Below are 14,968 nucleotides of genomic sequence, written 5' to 3'. Positions count from 1 at the left end.
AGATTAAGAACTAAAAAAATGACAGTAACATTTTCTTCTCTTTAACAAAAACTGCCCATGACATTTTCTTGAAAGCAAAACATCTGAAACTCATTCATGCAGTGTAGAAATTCCCAAAAGATATTCTGCACAGGAAGAAAATTATACTATTAGGAATTCTGATTAATTAGGAACTCTGAAGGGAAGCTCTGCTCACCCAAGAAGACCAGGTTTTTGTAGGTCTCTAGCATCACATCTCTGTATAAATTCCGCTGAGCAGGCTCCAGGCATTCCCATTCCTCTTCAGAGAAATCAATGGCCACGTCCCTGAATGTCAACAGTTCCTGAAACAAGAATAGGTAAATTAATAGCACATAGACCATTTGATCATCTACAGAGTGTTTCAGTTGACTGAAGTTGAAATGAGAGTTAGCAGACCTGGCTGTCAAATAGGGGACTGACTTTAATTATTTAGGAAAATACTTTTTAACATAGTGATATTTTCTATTATCTGACTCTGAGGAAAGTATCATGTCCAAAAAAAAGTATATAAACTCCACTTTTATGAAATGTGAAATTAAGGCATTAACACAAGAATATACATTTTAATCGCAATTTTATATTTTATAAGATAAATTGTCTACTTCTCAGATGAGGTATTTCTTATGGTAAGAAGGGTGATTCTTAAATTTTAAATGCAAAGCCATGAATTACAGATTTACTAAAATGCAGACTCTGATCCACTAGTTCTGAGATAGGTCCTGGTTTCTTCAATATGCAGGAGTGATTCCAATCTAGTAGTGCCAGGGCTCCAAGAGAAACTTCTGAAGAGCAATGAGGTAGACCACTGTAGGAAAAATCATTGCTACATCTGAGTTCAAATATTTTAATGAATTTATGTACTTTTATTAAAATAGCAACTATCAACAACAATCCTTTTCAACCACTTCAAATATATACTTTTCACTATGTAAGAGTTTTTCATGTCTTAATGCATAAAACTAAAAGAATGTGATAGCAATAACAGTGTTCATCTTTTAAGACATTTGGTGAAACAACTAGTAAATGTTAGAGCCTTATTTTCACCCAAGTTTATTTGACTTGTAATTCAGAAGAAAATGCAGTATTAAAGTCAATTTAAAGTGTGAATATTAGAAGAATGTTTCCAGAGAAGGGCAGTGATTAAAAATGAGAAGACTAGGGGCTGCTGTTGTAGCTCAGTGGTAGAGCACTTGCCTAGCATGTGTGAGGCCCTGGGTTCGAACCCAGCACTACGTAAAACTAGATAAACAAAATAAAGATATTGTGTCCATTGGGGCTGGGGTTATGGCTCAGTGGTAGAGCGCTCACCTAGCATGTGCAAGGCCCTGGGTTCGATCCTCAATACCAAATAAAATTTTTAAAAAAAGGTATTGTGTCCAAATACAACTAAAAATATTTTAAAAAATGCAAAGAAACAAGATCAAATTGATTAAACGATATTTGTGTTTCACCTATACACACATAGAAGTGTCAACTCTATACACTGAAACAACAATTTCTCATGCAAATGAAAATAAGTCCTATATTCCGTATTGTAAAATTTATAAATCAATTTGGGATGAATGCTACTTTAAAAGACACTGTTGTGATACACACACTTGAGTACAGAGTAAGGGCTACAGTGACTGAGTCTTTGACACTCTTCACTTTTCCTGTTATTCCAAACTTATTTTGAGGTACACTATAAATTTTCAGACCTTTGGAAACATACGAGTTTTGTTTCTTTCATGGGAAATGCAAGGAGGTTATGAGGTTATGTCTGTGAGCTGCAGGTGGGATGAACTGAAACCTCCAGTTGGTCAGCTTCAGCAGCTCCAGGAATAAAGGAACGTCTGTGGCAGACCAAAGGCAGAGTTGCATTCCCCAAAGCAAGACACAAAGAAAAACACTAACATTAAATATGATGGTTTATGTAGATTATTTAGAAAAATTCTACCAAGATGCCTATAAGAGAAAGAGAAAAACTAACTTTATAGGGAAAACCTGGCAGGCAGCATTCCTACCAAGCCAATAAGGATAAAACAGCTGTAACAGAACAAATTGGTACAACATGTCAACTGACATAAAAAGACACATCACTGCTGTGGTATAAATCAAAACAACATAATATAATAGGTAACTTCAGAAGACTTTCCATGGCATTCTAGAGACTAATCATCATCTCTTCTAATCATTCTCTTCTTCTAGGACTTAATAAGTTCTTAGGGGCAACAAATGTACATTTTATTGACTCTTATGTATTTATCAATGTTGGACCATCCAGATGGAAAATAAAGAAAGCATGATTCACTTCTTCAGAAATATCTAATGACCCAAAAACATCCCCAGTGGAAATCTAGGATATCAAGACTTTCCGATGTTCATTTGTCAAAAAGAAAACCTTTTGAATTCTGTGTGTCATGTACGCCTGGCCTGGCTTAGGTGACGTGTGAGAATAGAAGGCCCCTGGTATAGGGGGTATATCTGGGCATACATATTTTAGAGTTAAAGCTGACTATTCTGAGAGGAAAAGGAAGCAAAGTGGCAACCAATCACATCTTCCTCTTTCTTCTCTAGACTTCCTTCTCAGGAATGACTGCCTACAATTCAAACCCATATCTGGAAAATATGGGTCTCAAGAAACAAAACACATGGGTCCCAAAGACCTCAAGATTAAATTAACTAGAAGTCTCACTGAGCTCAGACCCCTCTGCTTCCCAATTTTATTCATTTAGTTTTAAATGAGAAAGGACCTACTATTTAATTGGTAAAATTACTCACATTCAGTGGGATTTTGTTATGTAGTAAGGATTGAATCCAGGGTGTATTTGCAGATTTACTACTAGCAACACCCATAGCCTTTTTCATTTTTTATTTTGGGACATTATCTCCCTAAGCTGCCAAGGCTGATCTCAAATGTACAATGCTCCTTCATTAGCCTCCTCAGTAGCTGGCATCCCAGGCATGCACCGCCCACTTGACTGGCCAAACTCAGTGTTTATGTCCACAGGAGGCAATAAATGTGCAAAACACTGACATACATACCTCAAGAGGAAAAGCAAGAGCATGTATCTTTTTCAGAGAATAAATGTACTATTTGGTTGCTATCTATGCAATAACAAATCATTTATTAAAACATAAATCATGTGAATGATTCTAGGATTTGTCTAACATTATCTCATATGATTTACTATTCAACTCCAATATCCAGGGCTGGGGCTGGGGCTCAGCGGTAGAGCGCTCACTTAGCACATGTGAGGCCCTGGATTTGATCCTCAGCATCACATAAAAATAAATAAATAAAATAAAGGTATTGTGTCCAACTACAACTAAAACATAAATATTTTAAAAATCCAGTATCCAGATGATAAGATGTATGACTTATTGACTATCACAGGCCTTTAATGGGCGAGGAGCTGATGGATGACTTGGTAAATCTGAAATTTACCTATGCAGCTACCACTCAATTTTGAAAAACTGCACTCATTTTTCCTTAGCTGTAATGAAAGAGATTTTCCCTATTTATTATTTCTGGTAGAATTTCCAAAGCTAATCCCTGAAATTTCAATTGAAATCACTTCCTAAAATACAAAGCACCTGGTGGGGGATGTAGCCCAGTGGATAGAGGGTTTGCCTTGCAAGCACAAGGCTCTGGGTTCCATCCTCTCAAAAAAACAAAAACAAAAACAAACAAACAAACAATAACAACAACAACAACAAAACCATAGCACATGAGAAACTCACAAAGAACACTCTAGACAAAAAGATAGGCGAATAAAACATTTAAACAAAGTAATGTAAGGCTGACTTCCTTTTCTAAAATCCAACTCTGTCCTGTAGCTTCGGCTGAAGTTTCTTATGTTTGAAGCTCTACTAATAAAATACATTTTACAGTTAGGGAATAGTTGAAGCTGAAGTAAGTAAAGAAATCTTTTCGAGGTGATGAGCTCGGGAAGAACAGAGATGACTGAAAAACAGGTCAGACCCAAGGTTAAAGTCAAGACATCCTGACACCTTGGACCTTCTCCCACCCCTATTCTTCCTCGCTGAAGTACACAGGAGACTCTTGTATACCTGAGGGGTGTGGGTTTTCCTTGAACATTCGGATTCTCTCCTCGCATTTACTACTTGGAGTAAATGCAGAGAGAATGAATTCTGTACTCACCCCTCAACACCATGATCCAATTTGTAGGCCACAAAAATCTCCATGAAATGGAGGTTATGGGGAAATATTCACATCCCAATGGGTTACACTTGTAGATGTTATGGAGAAAAGGAGATGCCCCACAGCCCTAGGACAACCAGTCTTCCCCTAAGCCTCTACTCCAAGATGTCATTTTACTTATTTTTTTTAGTACCAGGGATTGAACTCATACACTCAGTTACTGAGTTGCGTAGCACCTCACTTTTGCTGAGGCTGGCTTTGAACTCTTGATCTTCCTGCATCGCTTCCTGAGCTGCTGGTACTAAAAAAAAAAAAAGTAAAATGACATCAAAAAAGGAAGGGTAAATCTTCATAAGGAACAAACACGCATGCATGAATGCCCACGTGGCTGACACATCTCACTGACATTTACTAGTAAATCTGAATTTATGCTGTTTTTTTACTATTTTTTTTCCCAATGTGTAAAATATTCATGAAACATTAATGTCTGGAAACAAATAAAAATGACACTGTCAACATCATCAAAAGACAAACTTTAACAATTCTATTTCCATACAGCAGAACAATGAGTGAATCAATGCCCAGAGAGTGGCACGGCAGCATGTGCTCAGCACACAGAGGCAGAGAGACGGTTCAAAAAGAAAAGGAACCTTTAAAATCATCTTAATGGAATACTAATGATAAAAATAAGTTATGGAAAACTCAAAAGTCATACAACTAAGCAAAAAGATTTTTAAGAAATACATGGTAAAATTGTGAGCAGTAATAAGAGACAAGGACTGTCATCGTGCCTGTGGCATAAGGAGATCAGTGGGACACAATGGAACTGCCAGCACCCATGTTTACCTAATGGGGACCCACGGGTGTTTAGATTCTCATTATTTATAAACAGCATTGCTTTATGGAAAGAATTACCTTGGCTTCTTCAGAGAATTTCACCCCATTCCCTCATATTTTCAAAACATAATTAAAAATATTAAACTCAAATTATAAAATAAAAATTTTAAATACGAGGGCAAACTGGAATATATGGCCCCAAGGTTTTATGAAAGCCACAACAGAAAAAGAAGTCAGGTCAGCAACCTGTCGTCCTCGAAGTCCACATTAGAATAAAGGCACCCCACACCTGGGAGCACCCACTGTACAGCTGCACCCTGCAGGGGTCTTTCCTGAGGAGTGGTGAGGACATCCTGAGCAATTGAGGAGAAGTTCCTCTGAGGTCAAGGCCCCCCAGGCCCCTTTCCACAGTGTGGAAATGCTCCGTCTCCCAGGGTCATGATTCTCACCAGTGAACAACACATAGCTAGCGTCAGGTTAAAGTCCTGACCTATGATGTTGGTTTTCTGCAACCACTTCTACCAAAAAGAGTGTGAATTCACAGAACATCAACAGATTTCCTAACAACTAGTTATCCAATAATTCAATTTGGACCCTTGTTGGTAGAGATACCACAACTTTGGGGCTCATACCTGCAGTATTTCATCTAACTGGGAACCCAGTTACAGCCCAAGATATCATCTATACCTCTTATCCACTGCCTATAAATTAGGGGACTGTACCACTACCTAACATGTTGAATAATTTGATATAATTATTCAGAATAAAGGAAAATACTTTACTTACTATATGTACCAACTTCAAATAACTCTGGAAGTTATCACAGAAAAGATACACAGAGCAGATGGAAAGTGGCAGAAGATGTGGCCGGTAGGTAATCCTAGGAAAGAGCCAATTGAAAATACTCTCCTATCCTTTGTGTTCTTCTACATCAGCTTACTAGAGAGTCACCCTTCCTGAGCCAGGAGGATCACAAATTCAAATCCAGGCTCACCAATTTAGAGAGGCTCCAAAGAGCTCAGTGAGACCGTTTCTAAATAAAACATAAAAAAGGACTGGGGATGTGTCTCAGTGATTAAGTGTTCCTGGGTTTAATCCCTGTTACCCAAAGGAAAACAAAAAGTTACACTTCCCATTATGACTTTGATGGTCTTCCCTATCTTAATTATAACAATCCAAATATTCATAATCAATTAACTGAAGAGTTTGCTTTTAGTTGCCAGAACAAAATATTTGTTACCTAAAATTGGCTTAAATTCCCCTCCTGCCTATAGCCCCATGGAGTCTGACATACCTCAACTTCATCCAACACACACTTTCCGTGTCCCCTCCTAAGTACATGCTGCCTTCATGGAACAAGATTCTTTGATCTTACCCTCCGAATTTTTTTTTTATGGTACTGGGGACTGAACCTAGGGGTACTTCACAACTGAGTTACATCACTAGCCCTTTTTATTGTTTTGATCTTTAATGTTTTCACTAAGTTCCCCAGGCTATCCTTGAACTGTGACCTTCTTCCTCTATTTCTGAGTCCCTTACATTACTAGCATACATCACAATGCCCAGGTGAGTCTGAATTTTCTATTTATCATCAGCCCCACCCACTCTCACCTTCCAGGTGTTCTATTTTCTTCTCCCTAGGAATGCAACAGGGTCCACTCCATGCAGCAATCCCACCCCCAAGAAATCTTTAGTTCAAAAAGTATGTACAGCTGGCACATTGGTGCCCACCTCTAATCCCAATGGCTCAGGAGGCTAAAACAGGAGAGTCGCGAGTTCAAAAAGCCAGCCTCAGCAACAGTAAGGTGCTTAACAGCTCAGGGAGACCCTGTCTCTAGATAAAATACAAAATAGGGCTGGGGATGTGACTCAGTGGCCAAGTGCCCCTGAGTTCAATCCCTAGTACCATAAAAAAAAAAAAAAAAAAGTACGTACAACAATCTGACAGAAACTGATGTGCAAAAGTATCCTTATTCTACATCACCACCAAGGCTGGAACGGCCTCAGTCCTTTCTAGTAAAACTCCAAAAGAAAAAATTACAAAAACAGGCAACAACCTTTCATTCTAGGAGCCCCTTTATCACCCAGTTTGCGCAGGAAGCAGCTTAGAGATGTAGTCACCCATTTTTCCATAAAAATTGACTATGAGGAAAATGAACATAACTCTTGCTGCTCTACACACTGTGATTCATTTTAAAATTACTCTTTCCCCTGTCTTTTCTCCCTCTCCCCCTTCCTAACCACGGGAGGAGTGAGATTAACTTCTTCCTGCCTGTGGCTGATTGTCTCTCCTTTAGCTCCTGCACCACAGGATGAAAAAAACCAAGACTTCAAGCCCCACAGCAGCAGATCCAAGAAACGGCTCTCTCTCAAGGATCAATAATAACTCCTAACAGGGCATAGCCAGAGGGCAGCCTCACCACTAAGGTCCCACTGGTCCCCAGGGCAGTTAAAATCCCAGCCTCTGGGACAGGAGTCCCCTCTTCTCCTTCACCAGCACAGCAAGAAAACTTATTTTTTCCTTTTCTCAAATCCTTGTCTTCATTATTGAATGAGCAATGGGGATAAAACCAGAAAACAAGTGCTTCTCTACTTGACCTAGAGATGCTTGCTTTCCTAGGATGAAGATGCATCTTTAAAATAAACTTGTCGACCAAATCTGAGTTTGGCACGTATACAAACAGCCTCACTAAAAATTGTGCTCCCAGAAAGGTCACTAAATTTTCCATTTCATCAAAACTGCGAACACACCTGTCACTGAACCCCGTGTTCCATGCCGTGTAGCTCTCAGTGTAAAGGATGGGAGCGGAAGGACCTGACAGCAGCAGGGAAGGCCCCGTAGAAAGCACTGGCCCCGACAACACCACTTCATGGTCCCAAACACTGGCCTCACTTTGTAACTTTTTTTATTTTAGCTGAAATCCAACTGTATCTTTCCTCTTAGGAAATATTTTTTATGTCTTTCAAATACCATTGATGAAATACATGGCTTAGATGGGCAAGGCGGGGCCTGCCTACAATCCCAGTGGCCAGGGAGGCGGAGGCAGGTGGATCTCAAGTTCCAGGCCAGCTTCCAACTTAGTGAGGCTCTAAGCCACCCAGCAAGACCCTGTCTCTAAATAAATACAGAAAATGGCTGGGGCTGGGGCTCAGGGGTTAATCGGTCCAATCAAAACAAAACAAAACTAATAAAATCCCTCGTAGCTTATGAAAAACCGAACATGACGTTACTGAACTTCTTTTTTTTATCTTTCAAATTGACAAACTCAGGGAGGGGGCACTTTTCAGCTGAACACAAACATGCCTGACTCTGGGGTCAAGTCAGGTCATCTGCCCAGTGGGAAACTCTTCCACAATGTCCTGCTCATTTAAGAACTGAAAGATCATCCCACCATGAGGCACTGTTGTGCCCTCTTATCTGCATGAAGTGAGCTTGGCCCTAGAAATACCTGTAGAATTTACTGAGATGATCTTCCTAGTTCTTTGGAATAGTCTAATCTCCTTTTACAACTCTGAGGACCCAAAGAACAAGGATCATCTTTGTCTTTTCTCTCACCGGCAGGAGCTAACCTGCTGAGCAAAAATGTGTCTGCAGGGAATTGAAGCGAGGGTTAGAGTTAGGGCCAAATCCATGACCCTCATAGACGAAACCTATGCCAGGATTCTCCTGCATTTTTTAGGGTATCCAGCTGATCCCACAAGATCCTCCATCCCCCAAACCCAAGCTACTCTGCAGGAGAAGAGGAGAACACAGAGGCTGTTATTCCCTAGGAACTCTAAGAGAGAAAGCACCTATGGGTAACTGTGTCATGCAGATTCTAATTGCAAATGAGGAAAATATATTGCAGTGACTGAAGACATATCATCCTGTTAATTTTCCCAAGGGGAGACAAACAAAAAGACATTCTAATATGGCAACTGTGCCTACGGAGGATAAATGGAGAAAAGGTACAAAGATGTTTAACATCTAAGGGTGATTATTCTCTGCTGTCCTGTCTTATAAATGTTCATTTTAAAAATGCAAAGAATAACTCAGAAAAATAAATTACAATTCTTTGTTATTTGAAACGTAGCACGAATAAACATTTAATAAATAGTGAACTGGGAAAAGGAATACAGCATTTAGAAAAAACATGCTTTCCACAGATTTGGAAAGCATGACCTCAGGGTACAAGAGTGATAAGGAATGCCCAAATTTTAATCCCTTTCATGGGTCAGGATTTCCCCTGATGACCCTGCCTGCCTTCCTCACCCACTCTGGGTCAGTGTGAGGTATGGGGAAGGAGCTGCACTGAGAGGACTCAGATCACTCAAAGGTAAACAATCGGGCACAGGACAAAACCACCAGAGCCCTGGCTGCCAGGCCAGCCTCACTATGAGGAGTCAAAGGACAAAATACTAAGCTGTCCTAGCACTGAAATGGAATTCAGATTTAATCCTTGACCTCAGAAAAGCCCAGGTCCCCAGAGCCAGGTATGGCTGCTTCCAACCAACCCTAATCCCCTGTAGACTTAACCATTTCCTGGCTTCTAGTATTTCAAGGCAACCTCTCTACAAATCCTCCAGCACCTAAAGGTCAGAGTGACAAAGCCACCCACATATCAGAGTACATGAAGATGGACTCAGAGCTTGGCTGGAGCCAGAGACAAAACCTTCCACATGTGAAGTCCACCTCCTGTTACCTGTCTGTGCCTCTGATTGGTAACTGTCATCCCATCCACCCTGAGAAGTCAAAGTTTCAGGTTTGGGGTCCTCTAGCCCTGAGTGGCAGGTGAAGAACAGTGGCTGCAGAACACAAGACTGACAGATTCCTGGCTACAACCCTTTTTAAACACAGCTTCTTACCTTGAAGAATAGCTGACCTTGTAAAAGGGACATTGAAGTTCACCTGGAATGTAAGGTGACATCAACTTACCAATACAATAATAATATCGATAATAATATATATTCACAAATGTAAAGAATGCAGTGAGAACTAATTTTAATTTTCACATTTTATAATCTTCATGTTCTAGTTCTGTGTGTGTGTGTGTGTGTGAGAGAGAGAGAGAGAGAGAGAGAGAGAGAGAGAGAGAGAAAGGATTATCTCTAAAAACTGGAACAAGCCAGGGATGCCTTCTTTTACCACTTCCATTGAACATAATTCTTGAAATCCTAGCCAGAAGCAATTAGACAAAAGAAAGAAAGTAAAAAGTATGAATATGAAAAGAAGAGCTCAAACTATCCCTATTGGCCAAAGACATAATTCTATACTTAGAAGCCTCAAAACACTCCAGAAAACTTCTAGAACTCAGAAATGAATTCAGCAAAGTAGACTGAAGGAGAAATTAAGACAACTATCCCATTCACAATAACCTCAAAAAAGATAAAATACTTGGGAATCAATCTAACAAAAGAGGTGAAAGACCTCTACCATAAAAGCTACAGAACCCTGAAGAAAGAAACTGAAGAAGATCTTAGAAGATGGAAAGATCTTCCATGTTCCTGGATAGGCAGAATTAATGTTGTCACTATGACCATAAAGTTGGGCTGGGGTTGTGGCTTAGTGGTAGAGTGCTTGCCTAGCCTATGTGAGGCACTGGGTTTAATTCTCAGCACCACATATAAATAAATGAATAAAGTAAAGGTCCATTAACATCTAAAATAATATTTTAAAAAATGACCATAAAGTGTTAAACAGATCTAATGCAATTTCTATTAAAATCCCAAGGACGTTTTTTATAGAACTAGAAAAAGTAATCATGAAATTCATTTGGAGGGCTGGAGTTTGTAGCTCAGTTTTAGAGCCCTTGCCTAGCACTTGTAAGGTACTGGGTTTGAACTTCAGCATCAAATAAATAAATGAAATAAAGATATTGTTTATCTAGAATTAAAAATATAAAATAAAATAAATTCATTTGGAGAAATAAAGAGACCCAGAATAGCCAAAGCAATCCTTAGCAAGAAGAGTGAAGCAGGAAGCATCACAATACCAGACCTTAAACTATACTACAGAGCCATAGTAACAAAAACGTCATGGTACTGGTACCAAAATAAACATTGTAGACCAATGCTACAGAATTAGACGACGCAGAGACAAACCCACACAAATACAGTTATCTCATACTAGACAAAGGTGCCAAAAGCATTCCTTCAGAAAAGATAGCCTCTCCAACAAATGGTGCTGGGGAAACTGGAAATCCATATATAGGAAAATGAAATTAAACCCCTATCTCTCAACCTGCACAAAACTCAACTCAAAGTAGATCAAGGACCTAGGAATTAGACCAGAGATGCTTGACATAAGAGAAGAAAAAGTAGGTCCAAATCTTCATCATGCTGGCTTAGGACCTGATTTCATTAACAAGGCTCCTAAAGTGCAAGGCATAAAATCAAGAATCAATAAATGAGGGCTGAGGATATAGCTCATTGGCAGAGTGCTTGCCTCCCATGCACAAGGTTCAATCTGCAGCACCACACACACACAAGAATCAATAAATGGGATGGATTCAAACTAAAAAGCTTCTTCTCAGCAAAGGAAACAATCAATAACACAAAGAGAGAGCCTACAGATTGGAGAAAATCTTTACCACATGCACTTCAGATAGAGCACTAATCTCTAGAATATAGGAACTCAAAAAACTTAACACCAAAAAGCCAAATAACTCAATCAGTAAATGGGCTAAGGAACTGAATAGACAGTTTCCAGAAGAAATACAACCAATCAACAATTATATGGAAAAATGTTCAACATCTCTAGAAATTAGAGAAATGCAAATCAAAACTACTCTATGATATCACCTAACTCTAGTCAGAATGGCAATCATCAAGAATACATGCAACAGTAAGTGCTGGTGGGGATGTGGGGGGAAAGGAACGCTCAGACATTGTTGGTGGGAATGCAAATTAGTGCAACACTATGGAAAGCAGTATGGAGATTCCTTAGAAAAGTTGGAATGGAACCATTGCTTGATCCAGCTATCCTACCCTTGGTTTAAAACAAAAGGACTTAAAATGAGGATATCACAGTGACATGACCATGTCAATGTTTATAGTAGCTCAAATCACAATAGCTAAACTACGGAACCAACCTAGATGCCCTTCAATAGATGAATAGATAAAGAAACTGTGCTATATACATATACAATGGAATATTACTCAGTCTTAAAGAAGAATAAAATTATGGCATTTGCAGGTAAATGGATGGAGCTAGAGAATATCATGCTAAGTGAAATAATCCAAACCCAAAAAACCAAAGGCCAAATGTTTTCTCTGATGTACAGATGCTGATCCATAATGGGGGTGGCGTACTTTGGAAAGAAGAACTTGGGAGTGGGCAGGGGGAGTGAGAGGAGGGGATGAGGTGGAGTGGGAAGGATTGTGGAGTTAGAGTGACATTATTACCCTATGTACATTATTACCCATGATGCAGGAATGGTGTAACTGTGCATCATGTACAACCAGAGAAATGAGACGTTGTACCCATTTGTGTACAATGAGTTGAAATGCATTCTGCTGTCATGTATAAATATTTAGAACAAATAAAAAAATTCCTCCTAAATTAGAAAAAGAGAAGTAGCTATCATTACCTGACACTAATGTATAAAACTAATATTGCATTAATAATAAGAATTCATAACACAAACAAAATACATAGCTAAATTCATGTGTATGTAAATTTTCTATTGCCAAGAGCAACAGAAAGGCAATATGAATCCAAACATGAAGAATTACATTAGATTTCAATGCATGGTCAGCCCAATCTAAAGGTAGGTGCAGGAACTGGCAGCATAGTTCACTGGTAGAGTGTGCATGCAGAATGTGTAAGGTCTGGGTTCAAACTCTAGCACCACAATAAGAGGCAGGTATTAATGGAGGATAATGTTGGAAAGTCAGCAGAATAGGAGGCTCCTGACTCTCCCTCCATCTATGGATACACTGAATAAATATCTACTCATGTTTCGAGTCCTTAGACAAAGTCATGTCATAAGTAAATTGAGAGACCTAGGAGAGGAAGATTGGGACTCTACATATCCTACCTCTAAAGTTTTCTGTGGTTTGCATCCTAATTTGTCTAGGGCTGAGAGAGGAGGGGACTACAAACACACAAGTATCAAGACCACAGGAAAAAGTGATTTTTTATGGACATGCAAGTACTTCCATGGGCTTCATCACCTGGGACCAGGGAAGACAATGGGTTAAATCTCAAAGGTGTCAGTTTATCCCTAGAAGGGCTCTGGGTCTACCAGTTCACTCTGCCAACTGCTGCTGCAGATGAATGAGCTCCTATCTAGCCAGAATCAACTTCAACACCTTTTCTTCCTGGGTCTCCATCCCAACCACCTGAGTTCTACAAACAAAGGTAACTGAGCATGTGCAAATCTCCACAGATCACAAACAAGTGGTTTTACACTGGTGGGCAAGTACTTCCTTGGGCACAATCCCCACCAGGAGTGAAGAAAAGAGGATAAAAAGCACACACATACACACAAAGTCACAACACACTCTTCCAGTGGCAATTTGACAGGCTGGATTCTAACTTTCATCAGGGACTTAATGCACAAATAGTAGACTTCCTGCAGCCTGAACAGTGCAATTAAAGTGGCCACTGTCAAAACTTGCCAAATAATTCTAGGTACATATCTAAAGGGATTGGAATAAGTATGTCAAAAAAATGACTGTGCTCTTCTTTTCATTATAGTGCTATTCACAGTAGCTAATAAAAGAAACAACTGAAATGCCTTTTAGGTGGAGGGCGGGGATCTGGCAGAACATTCAGCTACTCCCCTGAGAGGCTTCACCCTCGCACCTCCAACTACTCTCTGGGAGCACAAGACCCAGGGAATGGCGTTCACTAGACACTCCAAGAGGATTTAGACATGGAGTTGTGACAACCTGTGTCAGGCAGTTCTGAAACCCAGGGCCAGGAAAAGATGGGGGGGTCGGGTGAGTACATCTGAAACACTGACATCTGCAGAGGGGAATCCCAACTCAAAAATCGTGATAAGTTTTTGTGCCAAGGAAATATAAAGGGAAAAGCACACACAATTTTCTCCCCAATGGTCAAAAAATTCTCTGCTTTCCTCTCATGAAAAATGCTCAAAACGAAAAACCAGATCTTTAAAAAGTACCATTCAGTACTTGGAAAAAAATTAGACAAATACTGTGTCCATGCAGCATGAGAAACAAATAGTTCACAACCTGGATAAATCTATAAACGTAGACATTTATAAAGAGCCAGGCTGCAGGACAGGCTCCTCTGGGTTGGACGTGCTGCTTCCCGCACATTCTGGAGGCCCAAGAGGAGACCCCAGCCATCCTCCCGCAGGAACACCACGCACAGAGGTGGATCCTTCCTGAGGATGGTCCCTAGTCTCACCCCACAGCTGGGGCGAGGCCGGGCTGCTGGCAGGCTGCTGCCCAGACAGGGCGTAGGCGACCACGCAGTGACCCGAAAAGGGGCTGGGTCCCCGCAGCGGCTGACCTGCGCTCCGCTAGGACGGCCAGGGCGGCTGAGGGCGGCGCTGCCCCAGGAGGACTCGGAGCTGCAGACTGGAGAGGATCGGGTGTCCCACCCACCGTTTCAGATTCCCGCAGCGCCAGTCCTGCCAGTTCCACGCAGCTGGCCCGGGCTCCAGACGCCCCCGCTCACTCACCATTTCCCGGCGGTCGGGAGCGCAGCGCTCTCCGGTGGGTCCCCAGCGCCTCCGTGGTAGAGCGACGTGGACGGCAGGACACAGGACAGTGAGGCTGCAGGTGGATCGGAAGAATGGCGGACTCCAAAGACCAGAGCAGCTCAGGAGGCAGACGCCCGCTCGCTCTTCACAGGCTCTGCGCTGGATTGGACAGATTTCATTCACGTGCCCCTGATTGGACAGGACTTCAGGGCCCGCCCTCTGGAACGGAGCCCATTGAGCTAATGCACTGAGTGACAGTAGATTGCACCCAACCAAGGAATGAATGAGAACAGAACGACAGGTTCTTGGG

The 14,968-nt window shown here is 40.8% G+C and overlaps 1 protein-coding gene across 2 annotated transcripts in view; it reads right to left on the bottom strand.

The window, feature by feature from the left end:
* The window catches only part of LOC124100416 (zinc finger protein 519), a 21,005-nt gene extending 6,037 nt beyond the window's left edge, over window positions 1-14,968 (bottom strand). The window contains exons 1-3 of one of the 2 annotated variants that reach the window (XM_046455930.1): window positions 14,638-14,808; window positions 9,848-9,890; window positions 197-323 (exon numbers count right to left, since the gene is read on the bottom strand). In XM_046455930.1, the coding sequence (XP_046311886.1) occupies window positions 197-323; window positions 9,848-9,880 (160 nt within the window). In that variant the 5' untranslated portion in view covers window positions 9,881-9,890; window positions 14,638-14,808. Of the gene's footprint in view, window positions 1-196; window positions 324-9,847; window positions 9,891-14,637 lie in introns of both variants that reach the window. The other variant, XM_046455931.1, reaches the window with a different exon arrangement.

This window comes from Marmota monax, unplaced genomic scaffold, assembly GCF_021218885.2.
Source record: "Marmota monax isolate L192 unplaced genomic scaffold, Marmota_monax_Labrador192_F-V1.1 WCK01_AAM20220418_F8-fsc00238, whole genome shotgun sequence".
NCBI lineage: Eukaryota > Metazoa > Chordata > Mammalia > Rodentia > Sciuridae > Marmota > Marmota monax.
This window is presented reverse-complemented; position numbering and strand designations above follow the sequence as displayed.